Genomic DNA, 23,288 nt, shown 5'->3' on the forward strand with positions numbered 1-23,288 from the left:
ACATTCACACTTAACTGTTTATTACTAGAAATCTCCGCCGCGAGTCTGACTCGTTAAAGCGCGGCAGAGGATTCAATCGACGATAGTGAATAGTGAATTCGAGTAAAAAGGAGATATATTCAGTGAATCAGTGTAATCAAATTTTCACCGCAAAAGTTTGAAATTGTCATAATTGTTAACCAGCATAGAAACGTGATACCTCGAGGTCTATGATTTTCCAAAATGTTTGTTAAATTTTTTCAGACTGTCGCCATCCTCGATCTGCCAACGTCTCCTGGCGCGACCAGCGCTGCCAATTTAGAGAAGGAGTTCGGAAAAGGCAAGGCCGTGTTCTTCCAGTGCGACGTGACAAACATCCAACAGTTCGAAGGTACCGTTTAATTTTTTAAATTAATGTGCATGCAAATCTCCGAGATAATCACCGGAGTAAAAATAGTGAAAGCTTTAATAGAAGATAGTGCTTTATTGGAACAGTGCATATGAGCTAATAGAAATATCTACCAATTGAGAATGATAAGATAAAGCTACATTGTGATATGTAAATTGTGTTTATAGATGCAAATTTAGCTTATCATAGAAACTTGACTCACATTATGGAGATATATAAAAAATATTTGGAGTGAGATTATTCACGTATGACTACTTAATCACATATACTTATGTAATCGAATCAGAATAAAACGATTATACAGATAAGAGTTATGAAATGTCTCCTGTTTTCGTCCAAACAAATTAGCAACCATTATTTCTGATAACAGAGGCTTTCAAGAAAGCTGTGAACACGATGAACGGCGTCGATATTGTTATCAACAACGCCGGTCTGATCAATGACAAGAACTGGGAGCTGACCCTTCGTGTCAACGTTGTAAGTAAAATATATTCCGATTTGTTTAAAATCTACTTAGCCAAAAATCTTGTAAAAACGATCCCAGCATCGTTTCTAAAGATTTTAAGCGAAATTTAAAAATCAATTTTAACGAGATATTTTTTGTAAAATTGCTAAAAATGAAATTGGTAAAGTATTGCTGAAAATAACACTTGCTTCGGAAACCAAGCTAATTATTTATCATCGTGTATCTACACAAACGACTCTTAGGTTTCGCGAGCTTCAGGCATTGATTTCGTTATTTAAAGCGGGCAGTCCGCAAAAAATTAGGGTCGCCATAGCTCAATTGCGAAAGTAGTAACTCGCACATTCTTGGAGAAAGACGGACGCTTTTAGTTGCAATTAGTGTCCGCTGTACTGTTAAATCGCGTGAGAGCTATTCAATTGTAAATATATTAACAGAAATTATATACATTGACAGAAATTATATAGATTAACAGAAATTATATATATTAAAAGAAATTATATAGATTAACAGAAATTATATAGATTAACAGAAATTATATAGATTAACAGAAATTATATATATTAACAGAAATTATATAGGTTAACAGGATTAATATATCCTATTAAGAGCGAGTAATAATTGACAATGCATTAAAAATTATTTTGACGATCTTTTAAAAGTAACGGAGCTCGTACGTGTTTAACTTATCTCAAGTGGAACAAAATCAGCTCCGAGCTTAACGCGTTGATTGTACAAAACACAAGAAGATAAGGCACAATTTGGCATCACAAAAATATTTCTTCGCAGCATCTAGTTTCGCATTATAGTTTTTAAAATTATTAGCTTGGCAGTCGAAGCGATTATGTTATTAATAAATACTATTACCGTTGAGAAAAATTGCTAAAGTTCCTCGATTTGGATTTCAGGGTGGCGTGATCCAAGGATCGCTCCTTGCGGTCGAGCACATGCGCAAAGACAAAGGCGGCAAAGGTGGTGTCGTCGTAAACATTGGATCTATCGTCAGTCTCGGCATTTATCCCACTTTCCCGGTTTACTGCAGTAGCAAACATGACGTGCTTGCGTTCAGTCGTTGCCTGGAGGTAAATTAGTCGAGAGGCTCGATTACGTTTAATTTTAATCGCTAGAACAGCCGTTTGCTAACACTCGGACGACGAAGCCTGGATATGTTTAGATTCAGATGTTTAGATAGAAATCGTTACTAGAATATCAAATTTTTAATTTCAATCGAAAAAGATTCCGACAGTATCAAAGTTATTTAATCCACGAAACCAGAACTGGCATAGAAAGTTCACAGTTGCAATACGAAATATTATAACATTTACTTCAAGAAATATAATAACATTCAGTTTGTTTAATATATATTGACAAATAGAATTATCAACGCTTCTAAGCGTACTCGGTTACATTTTTTTGCAGAAGGTCCGCCGTTCGAGTGCTAAACAAATGATTGAACATTACTGTAACGTCAGCGGAAGCGTCTGTCTTCTTTAATTAAATCCTGATTATCATTCTATCGTTTTAGAGAGCGTACCCCTCAACCGGCGTTCGTGTTCTCGTTATGTGCCCCGGTGTCACAAACACTTGCCTGTTCGATACCATGGAGCAAACTAAGTTTGAGTTCATCGAAAGCGGGGATTTAAGGCAACTCATAGATACTCTGCCCCAACAGGAGTAAGTAACAATTTGAGACGTTGACTGCTGTGGATGTCATCGAATCCGAAAAATAAGACAAGCGTCGTTGCAAAGCAGAGACTTGAGAAAATTGCGTTGACAACAAGAGCGAGTAAAAAATATACAGGGTGATCCATAAGAATCTTTCTGTTACTCCCGGAAGGAGGTGATTCCTTAAGTAATTCGAAGTTACTTTTTCCTTAGCGAAAATGTTCGTTGCGAATGCGTCAACGAGTTACTAACGAAAAAATACGGACCAATCAGAGAACGAGTACGGCTGTTCTCTAATTGGCGCTGTTCGTTAATAACTCGTTAACAAAGTCGCGGAGAACATTTTCAGTGAAGGAAAGGTAATTTCAATTAGCCATAGGAATCATCCCTTCAAGCGATTCGAAATCTTTTGAAACACCCTGTATACAATAAGTTGATGGCACATTTTTGGATTCAGCAGTCGATGTTCTAAATACTTGCCGATGTTTTTAACATTTACTGATCGTTTCTGTTTTTGTTTCTAGGCCCGAGAACGTGGCGGAGGCAATGGTATTACTCATCCAGAAGGGCAAGAACGGATCTGTGTGGGTCAGCGAAGGTGGCCAACCACCATTCGGTGCTGAATTTGTTCCATACAAGAAAGTAGAACTTAACTTGTAAGAAAAGATCTTAAAATGCCAAAGAAAAACTAATTGTAATTATAAAGAACTGCCTAGAATAGGTATTTTCACGTCTTTTAATAAATAACTTTTTTATATAAAAAAAAAACAGAGTTTTCTTTCTACCACTAACATTGTTCAATGACAGGACAGTTCCCTTTCTACTTTTTAGTGCCTTTCCTCTACATTATTGAAACTAATATTTGTAGTTAGAAAGAAGATGGCCGCATGCTTTCACTTTCGTGACATTGTCGCCCAAAATTTTAATCATTAATATTTCGTGTTAACTCTGGCTAAATTGCATTATTTTTTGGAGTCGTTCTGAACTGTTTTCATGATTTCTTTTTTGTAAACGCGTAATACAAATACTTAAATTTAAGATTTAAAATTTAAAATTTAAATCTCGATTTTGGCGAGTCCCACATCAATACTTCGAATATTTTTCATTATATGTAAATATTTTTCTGCATAGCTTTTGTTCCTCTCACGACATCGTTCATTTTACTAATAAGTCCCCCTCTCGAAACATATTGCAAAATAGAAAGAAGATGTTATAAAAACAGAAACTCTTCAACAACATTTCACGTTCACCAAATTATTTAGACATTTAAATCTGAATGATTTCCACTACTTCCTCTCCTCTCCGCACTTCCTGCGAATGCTACCAACCCCGAGATCTGTCAAATTCAAATTCCCCAAAAAACGAAAAGTTGGCAGGAGGAGATCGCGATCCGCGTTTCCGTTTCAGCGCATGCGTCGGATCTGGAAAGATCAAGGGGCGAATTGTGTTGCAACGGAAGATCGACGAAGATAGGGAACCGTTCTCCGCGAATCCGGGAAGCCATGGCGAGCGAGAGGTCGAAGATCGTGATACGAAAGCAAGCAATTCTACCCGTATCAATTGACAGAACGGTCTGCAGAAACAGCGGCGCGGTCAGTGACGACTTAGACGTTGTTTAATTGCATCGGGCGAATCGTTAAATTACGCGAAAGTTTTGCTCGTTGCAACCCGTTGAATTTCAGATCTCCGGACGCGTTTATCGTAAATGGGCGACAACTTAAACGGCGAATGTCCTCCGAAGCTGATTCAAAAGGAGACTCGAACATAGTAAATCCTACCAAGCAGAATTTATCCCGAATTATTCGCTGAGCACCGTTGTTGCGAAGGTAAGAAAGTATAGTAAATACTGTTCGAGAAATCATGCAAGTTCTTTTAAAGGTTCGCTGAAAAATAGGTTTTCGCTTATTAAAAATACTGCGAATGAAAGCGCGAACGAATTAAATTGTAGTTTTGATAGTTTTAAAGTTAAAGCGCTTTAAAATCGTCATAGACGCGTCTTTAGAACTGTATTTCCCGTTTTAGTGAATTAGTAAATATAAACAATTCCTCTATTTCGCAGATTTTCGAGGCGGAAGCAAGATATAAACCGGAAGCATGCAGATCAAGGATAAAAGAGCGATCGTGACAGGAGCTGCGAGTGGTCTAGGTATGACTGTTAGCAGGGAATTGCTGCGAAATGGTGTATCTGTAAGTAATCTTTGCTTTAACGATCATTTCGACGTATCTGACGATCAGCTGGTTAATATTTGTGGTGTTTCAGACAGTAGCGATGATCGATATTCGCGAAGTCGCCGGAATAGAAGCCACGAATGCATTGAACGCGGAGTTTGGACGGAATCGAGCAATTTTCTTCTGCTGTGACGTCACAAATAATTCTGAATTCGATAGTAATTATGAAATTAGATAGTCATTTACTTTAATTAAATAGTTATAGTTGAGAGATAGCTTGGTTATCCTGATTTGCGATTTTCTTTCGTTTGTTACAGACACATTCAAGAAAGCTGTCACCGCACTCGGCGGCCTGGAGATTCTAGTAAACAATGCTAGCGTGATTAATGAGAACGACTTCTCGAAAGCCATTGACGTAAACGTGGTAAGAGAGGGAAGCATACTTTGACTAATTCTAGCATTGCTCGGCATCCTCTAGCATTTTACTATCACGAGGATTGTACATAGAAGAAAATATAAAAAACGTTACACTATTCTATCAAAAACTTTGCAATAGTAGTAACAAATCGTTGAAAAACTCCGACAATCTCATCCACAACCATCAAATTATTATGACTAGTATAATGCAACAAGTTCTTCCAAAATTATAATTTAAAATAAGATTACCAAGTATCTTTCGTTTCACCTGTAATTAACTTATCGAGTAAGACATATTAAAATTTTTGATCGTTTCATTTTTTAATTTTTTACTACAAAAATTTGATATATCTTATTCGGTAAATTAATTACCATGTCATGGAAACGATCGTAATGTAATAAGCAAATCTCCAAAATGAAGGGGTCGATTTCTTTCGTAAACATTAGTTCATTTTCATGCACAAATAAGTGCGCGACGAGATACCGCAACACTGTGACGGTGATTAGAAAGTATTTTCGAAGATTGCACGCCGACGCTACGTCACCGTGGTTTGTTATAACGAGGTCAATCCGTTGCAGACAGCTGTGATACGCGGCACGCTTCTAGGAATACAACAAATGCAAAAGGACGCCGGCGGCAAGGGAGGTGTTATCGTTAATATTTCGTCTGTGGCTGGTCTGGACTCGTTAACGCCGCTGCCGGTGTATTCTGCAACGAAGCACGCAGTGGTCAGCTTTAGTCGTTCTTTCGCAGTAAGTCTAATCTTTTCTTTGAAGCATTGTTTACCTTTTATTTTTAACGTAGCCCGTTTTACATTTCTATTTGATATTTGAAAGAACCGTGAATAATAATTGAACGTATTTGTGTGTAGCAACCTTATCACTACAAAAGGACGGGTGTGAGGATTATAGTAATGTGTCGTGATGTCGAGCAGTCTTCGGATGACCTGCCAGAAGGACACAGGTATCAGTCGCAAAAGTAAGCATAACAGACAAACTAATTAACACGCTTTACAGATACACTACTGCCAAAGTAATAATTATCAAAGTAACAATTTCACACATTTCTCTAAGCTAATTCTCCTATTTTATGTATTAATAATGACAACAAAGCGTGTCAAACAAAAAACAAAATTTAAGGATACTGTTATTTAGTGCCGTGCCTGTATACTCTAAAAATTGTTTCAAAATTTTTTATATAGCGTACTGATAGCAATAATAATTTATTATATTTATGCACCCTTCTCTACGTGTCAATTTCTATACTTTCTTTTTCTTAATACGAATATTCGAATTATTAACTCCAGATAGATTCCTGTTAACTGGCTAATTTGTAACCTTAAATACCGTTGCTAATTTGTCAAATCTGTCTGCCAGAGTGGAGAGTATCGCCCACGGAGTGGTCTACGCGATTAGGTGCGCCCGTAACGGAAGCATTTGGATCGGCGAGGGTGGGAAGCCAGTCTACGAAATTCAATTGCCCGACACTCTGCCGATAAAGTCATACGAATTCTCGGCCGATGAAAATTAAAAACGAACCGGGAGAATATTGAAACGTGAAAATTGTTGTAACTACAATTAAAGTATTATTATCGTAATTCGTGATCCGTGATTTGTGATATTTACAGTAATCGTAATGTAAATTCGTTTCGGTGGAAATAATAATACATAAATTTGTGTACGATCAAATTTAATTGCCAATATTTTCACCATTCCTTGACGTCCCAATGAAATTCATTGACCTCAAACCATCCCAATCTTCGTCGATAATGTTAATTGTATTTTATCTACGTTTAATCTACAACGTTCATTATATATGTTCAACAATTCTCAATACTACACTGCGGATCCGATGTATTTTCGAAAATGTACCAGACACAGATAAACCAAAATTTGAATAAAGATTAATCTAAACTTTCACACGTCATTCCCGTCGCAATCGAATAAAATGAAATATTTTTAGTCGTTGTAATAACAAAAACTTAGATTACCGTTCCCAACGAAGTCCGACAAAACAAAACTTCGCCGAAGTTAAATCTTATCGAATCTGAAAGACACCACGAATCTTGGTGGGGTCACAGAATTTTTTGTCGGACCCCAAGCACTATGATATCGTGGACCACCGAAGACTCGATTACGCCAAAAACCGAAACTTTAATTCCTTATCTTTTATCGGCCGGCTAAAGAGGCGTGGAAAAACGGCATTAGAGTTGAAAGGTTGTTGACGTTTCCCCTTTTCTTTTTTTCAGCTTTTAGCTCGGATCACACGCATGAAAAACGCGCGTCGCCATACTGTCCTCCGTGTACGAGTGCGTTCACATCGGTTCGCGTGACGATGTGTGTAGAATAGTTCGCGAATCGACAAGCTGCGTGTACACAAAACTTCATAATCAGCTCGGACAAACGATAACCCGGTAACATCCCGTTTAGCATCTATGAGGAGCTTGCCGAGAATTGAGAGTGAACGAGAGAAAAAATATTTATCGCTTAGAAACGTGCAGAAAAATGTGAGTATTGCGAGGAAATTTTAGACAACGAATAAATTGATCGATTCTTTGCACTTTGAAATGTCTGTGCAGAAAAATTGCATTTTGCATAAAGATCTACAATGAAATTATCAAGAATTTAGGTACTGATTAAAAATAACTACTTTCTCGTTTACGCGATACGTATATCAATTGTTTTGACTCGTGGAATGTAATTTGTATACAATCGTGCTTTCACAGATCTCTATGGACAAATATTATGTCTTCGAAAGGTGATATAGATTCGTGATATCTCCGCGCAATTATCGTAGTAATTAATACACTTGGAATCTCGATGTTCTTATTCACGAGGAAATTGTATACAACGATGCTCGGCGATATTCGCTAGATCATCGGGGTTATTAAAGTCTGAAACGATAACGATATTCAGGGCGGCACTTTGAACAATTGCTCCAATTGTCTCCCCCTTTCTGCGGCTGTCTATACGAGACGACTGTATCGCGTGTTGCCGTATCTGTCGCTAATTTATAAAGTCTTAAATTGCACAGCAACCTTTACCATATTTTATTATTTGGCAACTGATAAACCCGTGTTATTGTCGAAGAAGGGCATTGAAGAAATTAGATTTCCGTCGAATTGTTGTGCCGAAGTTCGTGATTATCGTAAGAAAAAGGATGACGTTGAATGCGAATGATCGATGGGCATCGACACGAGCGCACGGTCGGTAGCTATTGCGAGTCTGCAACAATGTGCCGCCAATCAGTAAAACACAACGAGGAACGCCTCGCTTGCTTCTATTCGAGCGTCGTGTCCGACGCCGAAGAGGTAAAGTTCATCGGCGAACAGGATCATGCCGGTTCGATATATCTCGCGTTGAAATGCATGGGTGCCCCTACATTTATTATGCCTGGCGTGTCTGACATTAAATGCATTTTTCCTTCGATAAGGGGAGACGGAGCACGAGCTGCGCGTACGTCGACTGCTTTATCAGCCCCGTGTGCCACACGACTCTCTGTGACTTATGTTTTTCACAGATTACTCAGCCCCGGCCGTCCCCGAGCCGTGCTTTCTGAAAAGAAAAATAGGTAAACGGCAGCCGGGGCATGCGCTAGCTATCTTCGCGGAAAGGTTAAGACAGACACGATAGACGCGGCCGAGATAGTTCTCGCCCGGATGCGCTATTTCTACCCGAATGCAGAATGTATTTCCAATTATCTTCAAAAATAAAGAAGCAATGAAGATATATTTTTCTTCTAAAAAGTAGGCCGAATAAATGAGAAATAGTGTTAACCCTTTCTACTCTAACAGCTAAAGAGAGGGAGAGAGAGAATTATCTGTTTCTATTCGAAAACGGTATGTATTGCCGCCAACTATCCACGAAAGTGGAATGAAAAGAAAACACTTGACTCGACTGTAAATTCAAAAAACTAGGTCACATAAATGAGAAATAGGGTAAACACCTTGCGGTTTAATGGCACTTCTGTTACTGAGAATGAGCATGAAACTGTCTTCACGCTGTTTTTATTTGTACCTAGTGCACGATAAATTTAACCAATTGATCGTTGCAAGATCTATGAAAAATTTGTAAATTAGTGTAATTGTATTAAAATATATATAATTTAATAAAGAATATCAAATGTCAACGTTTTGTGTTATAACAAGTATACTTATTGAAAATAGCAACCTGGTTAAACGCGACAGAATGAAGAAAATAATCTAGGTTCTATAATCATTACAGTACTTTTGCAACTAACGACACAAATGTCACAATTTCGACAGCGAAACTTGCGTGAAGCAAAATTCTTCGAAATAACGCAACTTCTCTGATGCAACGATACTCCTCCTGGAATTGACAATATAAAAATCAATCTATCTGTAACTCATATGAAGCAATTTTTCAACGAAGGGTGTCTCCGACTGAATTTTTTGACTCGATAATATTATCGCCGTTGAACCAGCGATCTTCTCGGCTCCGATGTAAAAAAAACGAATTCGTTAGAAATTGATAAGAAAGAGTTAGATCTTGTCATTCACGATCATTGACGCATTTACGGTTTCTTTGTGCAGTTCCGCGTCGCCAGAGATCAGAGCAGATGAGTCAAGGAAAATGGGAAACCTCCTTGACCCGCGTTTCCCATGACGACATTTCGCGACAATCACGGAAGTCATGCATCTATCGTAATTCACAATCGGTGCATTTTTATCGGACGGTCGTTGCACCGTAACTCATTCGCGACACGTCATTCGACACGAGGATTTAATCGCCTATCGAAATCATACGACAGATACTTGGTAATATGTAATTCTGACCTGCCTTGACCATTCTCGGCCATGTAGAATTATAAACTTACTGTTTATGAAAGAAATTGGTCGAAATCAAACGACGCGTTTGATTTTGCAATAAATTCTTTACTGCAGGTGGACACGTGTACAAAGTTTACTCGTACAAAATTGTACCAAAATTGAATAATGAATAATGAATGATATGTTGTGCTACCATAAAAATCATCAAAGGTTAAATTTCGACTTATAGAAGAAAAAACGAAATTTTGTTCCTAAACAGCGAGTACAAATACTTATGGGACTGACCGTATAATGAAAGCCAGCGTAAAAAGCTCGCCATCTTGAGTTCGATATGTCCCGTTTTAATTTCTAAATTGACGTACAATAACGATACCGTGACGGACCGTGGCTGAATTAATTATTCTGAACGAAAGGGTTAATTAACACGTTATCGACCGTCCGTGGTGCGTCTATTGCGAGGGGAGGAGTGGGACGGTGCACGATCGCCCTCGGTTAGTATCCGCGAAGCTGCGTGCGATAAAAATCCACGACGCGTCGCATCCGTATCGTCTTTTTCGACGCCAATCGCGATTCGATAGCTCCATACGCGTATAAATACCACCGGCGAAGACTAGCCACGCTTCAGTACGCCAAGAAGCGGTCACCCTCCTGCGCGAGTTCTCCCTCCTCGATAGAAGCTCTCCTCATTCCTTCCGTTCATGGATCTGTGGGAAACGCTGGATAGAGAAATGGGTACGTTTGATCGTACCTTCAAAGAAAATGGTGCGATATATGAGAAAGAATAATGTGAATATCGATGCTTTCAAAGGAACACAAAGGAACATAGACCTGCAAAGGATGTGAAATGATTCAACGCTATTGCTCTCGAAGAAAACTGAGAGCCAGCTCAATAACGTTCTTATTGATCTTCTACCGGATCTTTGTATCTATTGTCATTTTTCTTTTTAATCGCGGACGACACTTGTCTATCGAACTTCAAGTATTGTTTCTCGATCGTTAATGGCGTCCGAAGATTTCTTCGCTTCTTTTATCGCGTTCCCGTTTCTCTGTTACGAGAACAAGTGCTAAATTCCCGTGAACTTTGCAGAGATCATACCAAACGTCAGTCACAGACGCAGGCGATCGTCCGCGTCCGAGAAAGCGAAGGAAGTCGATGCGATCAAAGAGATCGTGTTCGGTAAAAATGTCCTTATCACTGGAGGCGCCGCCGGATTGGGGCTCGCGTTTCTCAACCACTTTTTGAAGCACGGCGCGAATGTAAGTGACACTACAGTATTTCAAAGCATTGCCAACTATTCGCTGAAATATTTAATTGTTCCTGTCTCCGGGCGATTTCAGAGGGTAATGATATTTGACATCGATGCTGAGGCTGGCAGGAGGATCGAAACGAGCGTCGAGAAGTCCTACGGCGAGAAGAAAGTCCATTTTATTCACGTCGACGTCTCTAATTACGGGCGTATGACTGGTAAGTCGCGCACATAATTACCGCGTCCGGTTCACGATAAGACAAAGTCGAGAAAAGTGATAACATTTGGTTACGGCTGAACGGATTCTTAAAACGTCAGAATGGTCATGTAATTGATGGTGATAACGATAATACCGAGCTTCGATATAATGCAAACATAAATATTTTGTTAATTCGAAAAAATGGATGCGAGATTGTAAGTTGTCGTCAACTTCTTTTTTTTGTTCTTGCAACTGTTTAAATACCTCCTAGCATTAAATCCTTTATCTGCTCTCCGTTTACCTCTTAGTTTCAATTGAGCTTTATTAGTTACTAGAATGATCGTGACAGAATTCTTTAGATGCTCGGAAAATTCAATTTTCATTCGGTTTTTTTTCCATCCAGTGATCTTTTTGTTAATTAAGAATTAATTTCTGCAGATGCTTTCGAAGAAACGCTGAGGCTAATGAAGGAAATCAATATCGTCGTGAACAATGCGGGTATCTTGGACGAGCGAAGATGGGAAAAGGAAATAGCGGTGAACATTGTGAGTAACAAGAGAAATTTCCTTCGTCCTTTTATTGTTTATTGCTTTCGGCGCGACTCCACGATGAATATTTCAGGGAGGAATGATTTCCACCGCGATGCTGGCTGTGAAATATATGAGCAGAGACAGTGACGGACACGGCGGAGTGTTGGTGAACGTCAGCCAGCACATAGACATCAAGAGCACGGCGCAGCTTCCGGTTTACACGGCCACGAAGCACGCCGTCATCGGTCTCTCGCAATCCCTTATGGTAAGCCGATTATTTACATATAACATTATACAATTCCACATCCGCGATGATAATTGACGATGATACACACGGTACAAATAGATAATAATTATCTACTGAGGCTACAATCCTTATCAATATTATATGAGACGTAACTAGTGATCAGCACAGAGTTATTAATTTCAAACTCAACTTCTGGGATCCATCAATATTTCTAAATTATCAAAATAACGGAGTGCATTGGTCTATGTTTTCTTCTACTTCTGAACTTATTGAAAAGATAGAATTAACAAAAGAATATGAATAAAACAATTAATAGGAGTAAGAGAAAATTTAAGGAGTAAAACAAATCACTGGAATACTTTCTGATACTTCGAACGACAAAAATGACGATGAAGATTGCCTTAACCATACAAATCAGTGTGAAACGTTTACATCCTGAACTTAATAAAAAGACAAACATTTATACACTAACATTTTTTTTTATATACGAGTTTTATCGTTGTATCGGCTTTATCCTTCATAACACTATTTCCACATGAAATACATAAAAGTTACAATGCTAGACAATCCATCTAACTTACTGAATACTTCTCGCCGGGGGGATGCAACATAAACATTGTGTTAACCCGCCTTAGTGCACAATAATTTTCAAATAAATCCGGATCCGTTTCAGAACTCTTATCAGTACGAGAAGACCGGTATCCGCGTGATAACACTGTGCCCCGGGTTAACAGAGACAGCACTCACGGTGGATAGCCCGAACAAGTTACTGTCGAGAGTGATGAAGGCGGACTTCGTGAAGAATCTCGATCAGTTGTCGATACAGACGTGAGTATGATTATCTCGTACATCATTTCTGTCCTGCCACGTCTTCCTTAGCTAACCCTAACTGTTTCGCTTTTCGTTGTAGGCCGTACGTGGTGGCGCAAGGTCTGATGTCGATTCTTAGGCACGGAGAGTCCGGTAGTATATGGGTCGTGGAGAACGGTAGCAATCCATACGAGGTCTGTGTTCCGAATCCGCGCACTTTGCGCCGCACATACAAGAATAACTTTATGTTCGTTGAAACGAAGCCGCAGAGCAGAGGTCGTCCGATAAGAGAAGTCTGCGATAACACGCGAACAGGTCTGGCGAGCTGCGCTTGACGAAAAAGAGAACGGGAAGTCTTGATGAAGATCGTGTTTCCTCGAATTTTTGTTTGAAAGTTTCCTCTCGAGGTTGAAACCGGCAGTCTTTCCGAAGGACTGTCGAAAGACGACGTGAGCCGAAAGCGATCGTAACCTTCAGCTTCCGGGAGACGTTGTAGACGAACCAGATTCGATGCGTTGCTTCTCAAAAATGGCGGCAATGAGAAACAACGGCCGCATCGAGTTGCATGAACCTTCGTAACAATCAGAAATGATAACGTAAGGCAAAGTGTTAAGGTGAATCGCTTCGAGATATCCTGAGCGATTGATACAGAATCAAGTATTTATACGCATCGCACTTTGTACATAAATCATCATAATTTAATGTAAGATTAAGAACAATGGTGTACATTCACTGCATACAACAGCGTCTCTTTTATTTGAAACATCTGCTTGTCCTGTTCTTTTTCTTAGCACTGTCAATTTACAATCTCTTGTGCTGAACAATAATTTCTCACATCATCAAAAAAAAGAGTGAACTACGATAAATTGACAAATACTTTCAACTTGAATTCCTTTCTCCCTCCCTCTCCTCTTCCGGCGCTTTCTCTTGAGGTGAATCAGTGAACTTAAAAGAGTACAATAAACGTTCCTTTTCTTTTTATTATCTCAGTATTATTTCAGCATTGGGAATCACAATATCCGCTGTACAAAACAAAAATTTATCATCGGAAAACCGCATACACCGTGCATTCTTTACACACGCAATGCATAAAACTTAAAAGTTATATTTTCTTCTTTTTTTTATCTTATCCCCCATATTCCTCATTCTTATTTTTACTTATCATTACACATTATTACGCGTTTATTCTTTTATTTTTTTTGTTTTTGTAACTTTACCTTGCAACATTTACTGATTATGGAGGTTCCTCTTCGACTTACATGTAACTAAATCTCATTGTTATGTATGTATATATCAGTATACGCTTGGGACTCCATGCGAGCCATAAGAAAATAACAGTCGCAAATAATATACCTATTCTGCCTTTCTTTTCTTTTTCTCGCGTCTTATACGTTTAAGGGCATTATCGTACTTCTTCTCTTTTTAGAGTCTTACTCACACAAAACGCTGTCTGCGAACTACACGCAGCGTCCTCGTACATCAAAAAACGATTTCTTCGAGGGACCCAAAGCTACTTAACGCAGTCGAACTACAAGAAGGCATCCGCGCGCGTTCTCGCTCACAATGTTCACTTAACACTAACATACCACCTGTTCAATGTTTCAAAAAAAAACTAATAGTCAATAAATCGATGTACGATTCAACATCGCGCGCGTGTGCCTACCCACTATATATATCAACCATACAAAATCAATCTTTCTATTTTTCCCGTTTGCTTGTTCGAAAATCAAACCCGCTGTGTAAAACGTACGAGTAAAGAATAATGATTCCACCTTGATCCGCGTCATCATCTTAAATAAATAAAGTTCTGGCTGCTCTCGAAATAACCATAATGTATTGTCCTACTTTCTAGTCTGCGATTGAACGCATGTTCCACATGTTCCTTCTCCTCGATCCCTGCTAATTTGTATTCCACTTCGTGTCGGATATCACCGACGTGTACGCAAAACACAAAGAATTAGTCAGTTTTCTAATTAGTTCATCCGTCTACCCGCCCCTGGAAATCGTTTACCCTGAACACTCGTATCTCTCACAGTTTATTTTCGCATGCATTCGCCACGTTGTGTTCAAGAAAAAAAAAAAGGAATTCCCGTTGAGATTCAATATAGCATTCTCTCATCCCGTGATCTTGTATAGTTTGCATGCCTCTCGTGTACCGAATAATAGTGCGCGGGCCCGGAACGAGCCCGTAAACTGAGGATTCCATGACAAATCGAGTTACCTCTTGTGATTATTGTTTCCGCAAACATTCTACCGTCCAGCGTGTGTTATTGTACTCGTTTACATTTATCAAGCATTCGACGATTTCTTAACTTGTAGGACATAATGGCTCTTTAATATCGAGTTTCCGAAATTAATTACTTATATAACAATAAGGTTCATTATTTATTTGTCGACAAATTTCAAACGCAGGACTCCGCCCCGAGCATCCGAGCTTTTTTTAATTCGCTACAGTGTTCATGCTCCTGCGCGACGATACAAAAAAAATTATCCTCGATAAAGTTCTCTCAGAGAACTTTTATTTTTCACCCTTTGTTAACCCCCCCTCCCCCTACCCCTCGCCATCTCCCCCACCCCTACCTACCACAATTCATGCTTCATTCTCCACTTTCTTTTTATCTCCTCTCTATTGTTTACCGTGAATCATTGAATCCATCGTGAAAGTTGAATTCAAGTCAGTCCGTAAGGGCAGAGCACATATAGTAAAAATCTTAGTCTAGAGTGAATACTTATAGATAGTTAGTGGCCGCGTCAGCTCGTTCAAAAGGACACCACGCGACTGTTCTGCTGCGACTGAGGAGCGGATTGTTCGTTGGTCGTGCACTGGCTTTGACTGCCCGGGTTGTTCTGTTGTTGTTGGTTTGCCGGCTTACGGTTACCTCCTCTGGAGCCTCTGTAACCTCCGCGAAAACCGCCGCCGCCACCACTACCTCGATACATGCCGCCTCCCATGCCACGGTTATAAAATCCGCGTCCACGGAAATTACCGCGCCTCGTTGATGCCACACCGAACGTTTCAGAGTTCAATTTGCGTTCTATCCTCCAATCTGTACGTTGGAATCCACTGTAAAATAATTCAAAGAATCGTCGATAAGCCTTTCAATTTGATCAAACTTCTGTCTCCACTTCTCCTTACGTTTGGACAATATCCACGAAATTTTAGACATAAGAGAAATCAAAACCAAGACGACCATATGCGATTAAATAATGTAAGAATGAGTGTGTGGATATATAAATATGGTGGTATGAAGGTCACTTGTAAGAGCATGGTTGTGGATGTGTTAATTAAATGACTGGGACGCACTAATCGGAATTGGATCGGAGCCAAAAGTGATTTAACACGAAAGTGACATCACTTCTCCAGTTACTGTAGCGAGTAAAGTATCAATTGATTATCCTACTCAATGAATAATTCCTTACAATAACAAGACATTTTCATTTGACATAGCGTTACGAGCTGTAAAATTTAAATAAAAAATTGTTTCTTGTTTGAATATGAGAAAAAAAATACTATTCCTTCCAATGATTAAATTATCTCTCATATATCTAATAATTGCCAAATTCAAGTTATTTGTGCCTATAGAAATTAACAAATGATATGCACTGCTTTGACATTATTGCAAACTCACCCTTTACTCCTCTCGACAGCCTCGCAGCTAATATTATCGAAGAAAGATTTCGACTTATCGTAATGGACGATCTCAGGCTCCTCCTCAGGTTCGCCTTCGCCTGCTCCGGTTTCGTTGCCGCTATCATCCTTCTTCTCGTTATCAGCACCAGAATCGATCTTTGTTTTCGCCAATTGAGATCTGGAATCGATCACATGATATCGTGAATCATTGAATATCTCAACATTCATCATGCATGAAAAATAAATAATTTGTTGCTGCGTTGCGTAAATAATGTACGAATTTAATTTGTACATAACTTTAAAAAACGCATATACTTTAATCTTGCATGGTATCCACTTTGCACATTTCAAATTGTACTTGAAATGAATCCGGCACTAACCATGCTATGCAATGTGTGTTACACCTGATTCAGACGTTTACCTCAATTCCTCAAATTCGGTGTTAGCTTGTTCGAAATCGTAATCATTGTCGAACTTCAACGTATTTTTCGGTTTGGCACCAGCATTACCAGGTGGATTTCTAAAGCCTCCGCGACCTCTTCCTCTACCTCTCATGTTACCACGGTTCATCCAACCACCACGATTCCCTCTACTACCTTGCGGATGGGCTCCTTGACCTTGCATCTGACCATCGTGTTTCATTGGATCACGTTTACCGTCATTGTACTGCGATATAGCGCCCCCCGGCTTGTTACCAGCATGGCTAAAAGTCAAAGAGCAACATATATGTATATAGCAACACCATAGAAAATCGGTATGTCAATAATTCCAGAGGTCATAAAGATAAACATACTCATATATCTACTAATAATTTGCTTTTGCATAAAAGTATGTTACCTATCATGATCACGACGGGCAGGTTGAATGGTTCTCATATTCGTCTTGTCACCAAGTTTTCCAATAGTGCCACTTTGTTGCTGTTGTTGCTGATGGCTTACCTGAACACTCTGATCCATTGTGGGACTTTTCCTTGTCAATAAGGATGATGTTGGTGTTGTTGACCTTGAACCACTGATAAGATCTAACACGCCTATAATAATAACGTAAACACTTATATTCGTATTTTGTGTAGTGACCGTAATTATTGAAATGCTTACATTAAATACACGAACTAATATATGATACATTATGTAAGATGTCCAACATTTCATTTGCATTTATAGCTCTACATGAATTAGATTCAAAAAGAACTATGTCGGAAAAGAAAGTTTTAGAATAGAACATAGGAGATATCTACAAGAAATTTCAACTGTTCTTGCTATCATGTTACTTCTAACGCTATTCAAATTATTAAAAAAACTGTGAGTGAAAGTCGGAAAAGATGGGAAAATGTAAAAAAAGATTTTCATGCACAAATCTTCACCAAAATAAAAATTCATAAAAATGATCGATATTAATATATTCCAAATAAAAAGATAAAAAATCAAAATAATAACAGTAGAAAATAATCTACTTGTATGTCGAGTGACTAATATTGTACAATATAATATAATAATATTTTAGCCAGTTACAGTGACTAATTGATTGAAGTTAGAAAGCAGACTTATATTTCATGATAAATTGTATTAAAACAAAGTATAAAACTAATAAGTATGTATGCATATGTTAATATTCATTTAAAGTGTTAAAAGCATTCAGAACTTGTTTGATCAAATATGCAATGCCAAATCCAAGCACAAGCAATAATTATAATAAAAAAGTAAATAAAGAAATTTTAATTAACACCATAAACAAGAAAATATCACAAATTAGAAAAGCATGAGTAAAGAATTTAATTATGGTAAATGAAATTAGCAAGCATTACCAAAGCAGAAGCAGCAAGCATGCCAGTGGGCAAAGAATAGTTCATAGCAAAAACAGTTTACCATCTTCCAGAGATTGGTCTTTTGGTAATGGGTCGACATTGGCCATTGGTAGTGAGTTTGGGATAGAGATGGCATTGGGTTCAGAAGAGCCCAAGCTCAACTCACTTGGCTGTTTATTTATCGGTCCGCGAGGATCTCTAGCAGCAGTTGGCATTCCCATTACCGGTCCCATAGTGCCCATTGTCAAGCCATAGGGTGTTCCATATTGTCCACTCATTGGGCCCATCTGGCCCATCATTGGGTGAGCATAGCTCGGCTGTGGTTGATATGACTGCTGGCTCATAGACGGCTGCACCGTCATCTATAAATAACAGAAATTATTTTGCAATCGCAATTACATTGATGTCAAATTATACTTTAAAGTCTGACCGACTGAAGTATATACATATATATGATTTATATTTGTATGTATATTTATTACCTGCACAATGGCTGGATCATTTGGAATAGAACTAACATTATTCACCACCCGAATATCTTTAATATCTGATCCACGAAACAAAATGTACTCATAGACTTGATTCTGCGGTGCCACAGGAAGTTGTGTCTCTCTATCCTCAGTTCCAAAGGAACGTACTATAACAGAAAAAAATTAAATATATATATATTATTAAATATGTTTCCTGACTGAAATTTTAAAATATATTTCCATACGCCATATATTTAAAATAAATTAAAAATATGGAAACATAAAATAAAATAAAAAGTTATAATATTTGGTATAATAATAATTCAGTTATTCAATTGAAAGTTCAAGTTCAAACCTGTGATTAAATTCAAATTTAGCGATTATAACAGTTTTGTAATATGGTTGAAAAAAGAAAGGACAGGGACATAAACAGGACAAGCATGGAACACAAACATTCCACACAATGGTGGATGTGAGGAATGGCTTTCAAGCAACCTAACTTTGTATAAACATAAGTATCCCGTATTATCACGGAAAATACTCAAATTTTAGTTGAATATATCTTTATACATCATACTAAATGAAATTTATTCATATTTCTATAAATAAATAAAAAAAATTTTAATATTATGAAATGTTATGATACAACTATTCAATGCTATACATGATTCATTTTAAATATTTTACGAATCGCATTTAATGATTTTTCTTCAAGGATAGGTAATAAAAAAGTATACGGTAGTTGAGTTAGACAAATTATGTGTGACACGTATTGTAGTTCCAACTCGATTTACTTTGCATTTCAATAGAAGTTCTTGTAATTCGAAGACTATTAAACAAAAGTCCGTTCTGCTTATAGAAATCCGAAATGCATTAACTGCGGATAAACGTTTCGAAAACCTGTATTTAAATTGCGAATATTTGGCAAAATACCCGTTATAAATGTCGAGTGACCCCGGTTGTTTTGTATGGAAGCTTCACCGGACGAATCAAATACCGACAGTTTCGCTAACATATCCAAGTGAAATATATACGTGGAAACCATCGAATTTTCATTAATAATGTGAAAACGAAGCATACGAATTGAAAAGGAAAGGATAATCGAGAATTAATAGTGGCAGGCATTACAAGAAAATAACCGGGAAAAGAGGCAGCGGCAAAACCGATTTCGGTATCCATCTTGATTTGAGACTCACCATTAGCTAAGGCAATCGTGCATTCTTGAGGATCCACAGTAAAAAGTCGGCCCTCGTAACGAATGTCCGCTTTCGATATTAAACTAATCTTCGAACCCAATTCTGGCATTCCTCCGCTCATCTTGAATCGTTTTCTTCGGAACAGTGATCGACGTGATATTATAGGATTCACAATACCATCTGACGAAACCACCAGCTGACACCAATGGTCGACAGCGAACTGCCAAGTCTACCAACAGAAATTGCGCATGCGCCACACCCCCATCCAGAATGCCTAATGTACGCATCAAATGTATAACAAATTTCGAAAAAGAAAAGATATTATGAATTGTAACGTAATTAATTTATCGCGAGATGAACTATTTTTCAATATAATCTTATCTATTGTTTACAATTAACATCTTTCGTAGATTTAGACATATTTTCATTATTATCTATATGAGGAAATGAAAAACCGCGATAACTAAAAAGTATGAGTCAATAAACGATGGTAGACAAAATATATGTACATGAAATAGAAAGGTAATGGTTGAAGTATGGATACATGTGAATGAATTCAAACGTTCAAAATTCGATCCTTTACGATTGGTATCCTTGATTAAAGTCGTCTTAAAGACTTGAATGTTGTGTAAGTACAAATTTGCTTTCGATCTAATCATATAAAAGGTTTATGAATTCTCTGAATAAATTTATAAATATTATCGCAAAACTATTGAAATAGGATTCAAGGAAAATCTATTTTATTGTGTTATAGAAATTTCTCTAATAGATGTTACATTGATCACCCGTCTCCGTACATTGTACTTTTAGCCAACATGGCGTCTTCGTTGGGTCGAGTTTGTAAATCTGGTCTTTTAAAGACAAATTATGGAACCTTATTTAGTCAGGTATGTTATTCAGAAATATCAGTTGTTTTCTAATACGTTTACTCCTTTATTCTATACATATCATTTTTTGTCGAAGCATTACTGTTAGGATATTGACGTTCGAAAGATAATATGAGTGAACCCCATGGCACTGTACAACTTGTCGGCTGCTATGACACTTTTTTCCAAAGATATATTAATTTCATAGTATTTGGCATTGGTAAACTTCTAATTACTTACGTATTTTAACAAGATTATAGATTGAAGAAGATATCGAAGACGTTTTATCTGATGTTATGTAATAGTGATCAGTACTGAAAATTGTGATGCTGCCATGATCACACAAGAATGAACACAGTGTGGGCTGTATTAAAAAAATCTAATTTCTAACTAAAAGAGTATATCATTTTTTCGTGAGAATACGACCACTCTCAATATATATGATGAATTAAAGGAAGTACTAGTAAAAGTAACTTAAATCCACCGCAAACATCAATAGCTATTAACTAATCATTATTTTAATTGGTAGAGCAGAGAATATTTTAGTATTACTATTAATTTTAAGGTATTAATTTTAACCAATATATAAGCCTAAGAGAAGACTTTTTGATTAAGGTCCTTATTTGTCTTACCTAACATAGAAATCTTTGTTACAGCATAAACATAATTTTTCAACAGTGAATCAATGGTCTAAGGGTAGAAAAGCGGTATGTGTATTTTATAATATTTTCAAGATGTTCTGCCCCTCCTTAATCCTAGTGCGTATCTAAACCTTTGAGCCCCATTTAATACATGTATACATATTGATAGTAAGTTTAATATTTGTGAATTTAACATTAAATGTAAATTGTGAATAACAAAAGCTTAATATTATTATTAAAATGTTTCAGCTGCTAACATGTTTAGGAGTAACGGCAGGGGGGCTTACTGCATTAATTTATGCATTGGAAAAGTCAGTACAAGCTTCCTCGGGTGCCACTGTTCCTCATTATAAATGGGACTTTAATGGGTTATTCCGTTCATTTAATCATGCCAGGTAATTAAATATATAATGAATTATTACAAATAAAAAATATGCCATGTGTATAAATATAAATTTTATGATTATTAGTATGCGACGAGGATGGGAAGTATATAAGAATGTGTGTTCAGCATGTCACAGTTTGCAATTTGTATCTTATCGAGAACTTGTTGGTGTTACACACACTGAAGAAGAAGCTAAAGCTCTTGCTGAAGAAATTCAGGTAAAAAATCAAGGCAGTAATAAAAATAATTTGTCAATGTCAATAAATAAATTCAGTAATGGAAACACTGATTTATATAGGTACAAGATGGTCCTGATAGTACAGGTGCTATGTTTATGCGACCTGGAAAATTAGCTGATCATATCCCATCACCATATCCCAATGAAGAAGCTGCAAGAGCAGCTAACAATGGTGCTTATCCGCCCGATTTGTCTTATATCGTAAATGGAAGGCCCAATGGAGAGGTAAATATGTTATTTAACACGTGTGTAGAACACTTAAGTTTCATTGATAATTACATTTCTTGAGATACTATTGAAATTTCAGAATTACATATTCTCATTGTTGACTGGATATTGTGATCCACCAGCTGGTATACAGCTTAGAGAGGGTCAGTATTTCAACCCATATTTCGCAGGAGGAGCACTTGGTATGGCACAGGTAAGTAAATCGATCTATTTAGAGTTTTCACATGATTTTAAAAGCGGTTTCAAATGATTTGTATTAAATATATTAGGTAATCTTCGATGAAGTCTTAGAGTTCGAGGATGGTACACCAGCAACTGCTTCTCAAGTAGCAAAAGATATTGTTTCATTCCTTACATGGACATCAAATCCAGAACATGATGACAGACAACGACTGTTCATAAAGGTAAAATTGCATAGGAATTACAAATATATTCCTCAAATTATATTCTATTCATTTGAAAATTATATAATTGCTATGTATTATTTGCAGGCGGTTATTATATTCACAACGCTATCAGCGTTATCATACTACTGGAAGAAACACAAGTGGTCTACTCTTAAATCTACTAAAATTGTTTTTACACCCACACAAAAGAAATAATATCCTCTGAATATTAAAATTTCAGAGATTAGCTCAAAGGAACTAATTTGACGATGTTAGACTTCTGTATTGGAATGTAGTTTTATAACTTATTTGGAAGTTATGTCATCTCTGGGAATGTAATAGTACGAAAACTGTCATATGTACTATCACAGTATTGCCAGCTGACAGTCAATCTACTTATGCCTTGTACATATAACTACAGTCAATCATGTCATCGTCTGGTTTAAATAAATTGTTAAACATAATCAATTATGCATTTTTTATTTGTTAACGAAAATGTCCAAAGTATCGATATTAGA

General features: G+C 37.4%; 4 protein-coding genes across 7 annotated transcripts in view; 3 read left to right on the plus strand and 1 right to left on the minus strand.

Annotated features, from left to right (window-relative positions):
* Nucleotides 1-6,767, plus strand: part of LOC144470997 (uncharacterized) — an 8,115-nt gene extending 1,348 nt beyond the window's left edge. The window contains exons 3-13 of the mRNA XM_078182634.1: nucleotides 244-370; nucleotides 759-865; nucleotides 1,760-1,933; nucleotides 2,377-2,525; nucleotides 3,041-3,172; nucleotides 4,610-4,703; nucleotides 4,777-4,903; nucleotides 5,003-5,109; nucleotides 5,682-5,855; nucleotides 5,975-6,081; nucleotides 6,480-6,767. Coding sequence (XP_078038760.1) covers nucleotides 244-370; nucleotides 759-865; nucleotides 1,760-1,933; nucleotides 2,377-2,525; nucleotides 3,041-3,172; nucleotides 4,610-4,703; nucleotides 4,777-4,903; nucleotides 5,003-5,109; nucleotides 5,682-5,855; nucleotides 5,975-6,081; nucleotides 6,480-6,633 — 1,452 coding nt within the window. The 3' untranslated portion in view covers nucleotides 6,634-6,767. The remainder of the gene's footprint in view (nucleotides 1-243; nucleotides 371-758; nucleotides 866-1,759; nucleotides 1,934-2,376; nucleotides 2,526-3,040; nucleotides 3,173-4,609; nucleotides 4,704-4,776; nucleotides 4,904-5,002; nucleotides 5,110-5,681; nucleotides 5,856-5,974; nucleotides 6,082-6,479) is intronic.
* A 3,760-nt stretch (nucleotides 6,768-10,527) lies between these two features.
* LOC144471859 (15-hydroxyprostaglandin dehydrogenase [NAD(+)]) lies at nucleotides 10,528-13,260 on the plus strand. 2 transcript variants are annotated; one of them, XM_078184410.1, is made up of 7 exons: nucleotides 10,528-10,654; nucleotides 10,980-11,149; nucleotides 11,231-11,357; nucleotides 11,777-11,883; nucleotides 11,960-12,133; nucleotides 12,789-12,943; nucleotides 13,026-13,260. In XM_078184410.1, the coding sequence occupies exons 1-7, from the start codon at nucleotides 10,591-10,593 to the stop codon at nucleotides 13,258-13,260; spliced, it is 1,032 nt and encodes a 343-aa protein (XP_078040536.1). In that variant the 5' UTR covers nucleotides 10,528-10,590. The 2 variants fall into 2 exon arrangements, with proteins under 2 accessions (XP_078040536.1, XP_078040537.1); XM_078184411.1 differs by having other exon boundaries at nucleotides 10,528-10,624.
* Nucleotides 13,261-13,366: 106 nt separating this feature from the next.
* Tral (LSM14 family protein trailer hitch) lies at nucleotides 13,367-20,251 on the minus strand. Of its 3 annotated transcripts, XM_078184407.1 has the most exons (8): nucleotides 20,027-20,251; nucleotides 18,843-18,997; nucleotides 18,422-18,722; nucleotides 17,394-17,586; nucleotides 16,978-17,259; nucleotides 16,555-16,734; nucleotides 15,659-15,989; nucleotides 13,367-13,500 (listed from the first exon to the last, which is right to left on the minus strand). In XM_078184407.1, exons 1-7 carry the CDS (start codon nucleotides 20,145-20,147, stop codon nucleotides 15,686-15,688), a joined length of 1,536 nt encoding a protein of 511 aa, XP_078040533.1. In that variant the 5' UTR covers nucleotides 20,148-20,251; the 3' UTR covers nucleotides 13,367-13,500; nucleotides 15,659-15,685. The 3 variants fall into 3 exon arrangements, with proteins under 3 accessions (XP_078040533.1, XP_078040535.1, XP_078040532.1); XM_078184409.1 differs by lacking the exon at nucleotides 13,367-13,500 and having other exon boundaries at nucleotides 15,505-15,989; nucleotides 18,527-18,722; XM_078184406.1 differs by lacking the exon at nucleotides 13,367-13,500 and having other exon boundaries at nucleotides 15,505-15,989.
* A 298-nt stretch (nucleotides 20,252-20,549) lies between these two features.
* Cyt-c1 (Cytochrome c1) lies at nucleotides 20,550-23,238 on the plus strand. Its single transcript, XM_078184152.1, has 9 exons — nucleotides 20,550-20,654; nucleotides 20,781-20,913; nucleotides 21,549-21,599; nucleotides 21,783-21,928; nucleotides 22,004-22,136; nucleotides 22,217-22,381; nucleotides 22,464-22,577; nucleotides 22,654-22,788; nucleotides 22,876-23,238. Exons 2-9 carry the CDS (start codon nucleotides 20,842-20,844, stop codon nucleotides 22,984-22,986), a joined length of 927 nt encoding a protein of 308 aa, XP_078040278.1. The 5' UTR covers nucleotides 20,550-20,654; nucleotides 20,781-20,841; the 3' UTR covers nucleotides 22,987-23,238.
* Nucleotides 23,239-23,288: the final 50 nt, after the last annotated feature.

Source organism: Augochlora pura, chromosome 6, assembly GCF_028453695.1.
Source record: "Augochlora pura isolate Apur16 chromosome 6, APUR_v2.2.1, whole genome shotgun sequence".
Taxonomy (NCBI): Eukaryota; Metazoa; Arthropoda; class Insecta; order Hymenoptera; family Halictidae; genus Augochlora; species Augochlora pura.

What these genes read in the sequence shown, in the direction of transcription:
- Tral (XM_078184407.1), bottom strand. Translation starts at nt 20,147, where the DNA reads ATGAGCGGAGGAATGCCAGAATTGGGTTCGAAGATTAGTTTAATATCG. An exon ending in ATGATCCAGCCATTGTGCAG is followed by an intron (nt 18,723 to 18,842) that starts GTAATAAATATA and finishes TGTTATTTATAG; the next exon opens with ATGACGGTGCAGCCGTCTAT. An exon ending in AGACCAATCTCTGGAAGATG is followed by an intron (nt 17,587 to 18,421) that starts GTAAACTGTTTT and finishes TTATTATTATAG; the next exon opens with GCGTGTTAGATCTTATCAGT.
- Cyt-c1 (XM_078184152.1), top strand. Translation starts at nt 20,842, where the DNA reads ATGGCGTCTTCGTTGGGTCGAGTTTGTAAATCTGGTCTTTTAAAGACA. An exon ending in CGTTCATTTAATCATGCCAG is followed by an intron (nt 21,929 to 22,003) that starts GTAATTAAATAT and finishes TATGATTATTAG; the next exon opens with TATGCGACGAGGATGGGAAG. An exon ending in ATGGAAGGCCCAATGGAGAG is followed by an intron (nt 22,382 to 22,463) that starts GTAAATATGTTA and finishes TTGAAATTTCAG; the next exon opens with AATTACATATTCTCATTGTT.
- LOC144471859 (XM_078184410.1), top strand. Translation starts at nt 10,591, where the DNA reads ATGGATCTGTGGGAAACGCTGGATAGAGAAATGGGTACGTTTGATCGT. An exon ending in GTCTCTCGCAATCCCTTATG is followed by an intron (nt 12,134 to 12,788) that starts GTAAGCCGATTA and finishes GATCCGTTTCAG; the next exon opens with AACTCTTATCAGTACGAGAA. An exon ending in GATCAGTTGTCGATACAGAC is followed by an intron (nt 12,944 to 13,025) that starts GTGAGTATGATT and finishes TTTTCGTTGTAG; the next exon opens with GCCGTACGTGGTGGCGCAAG.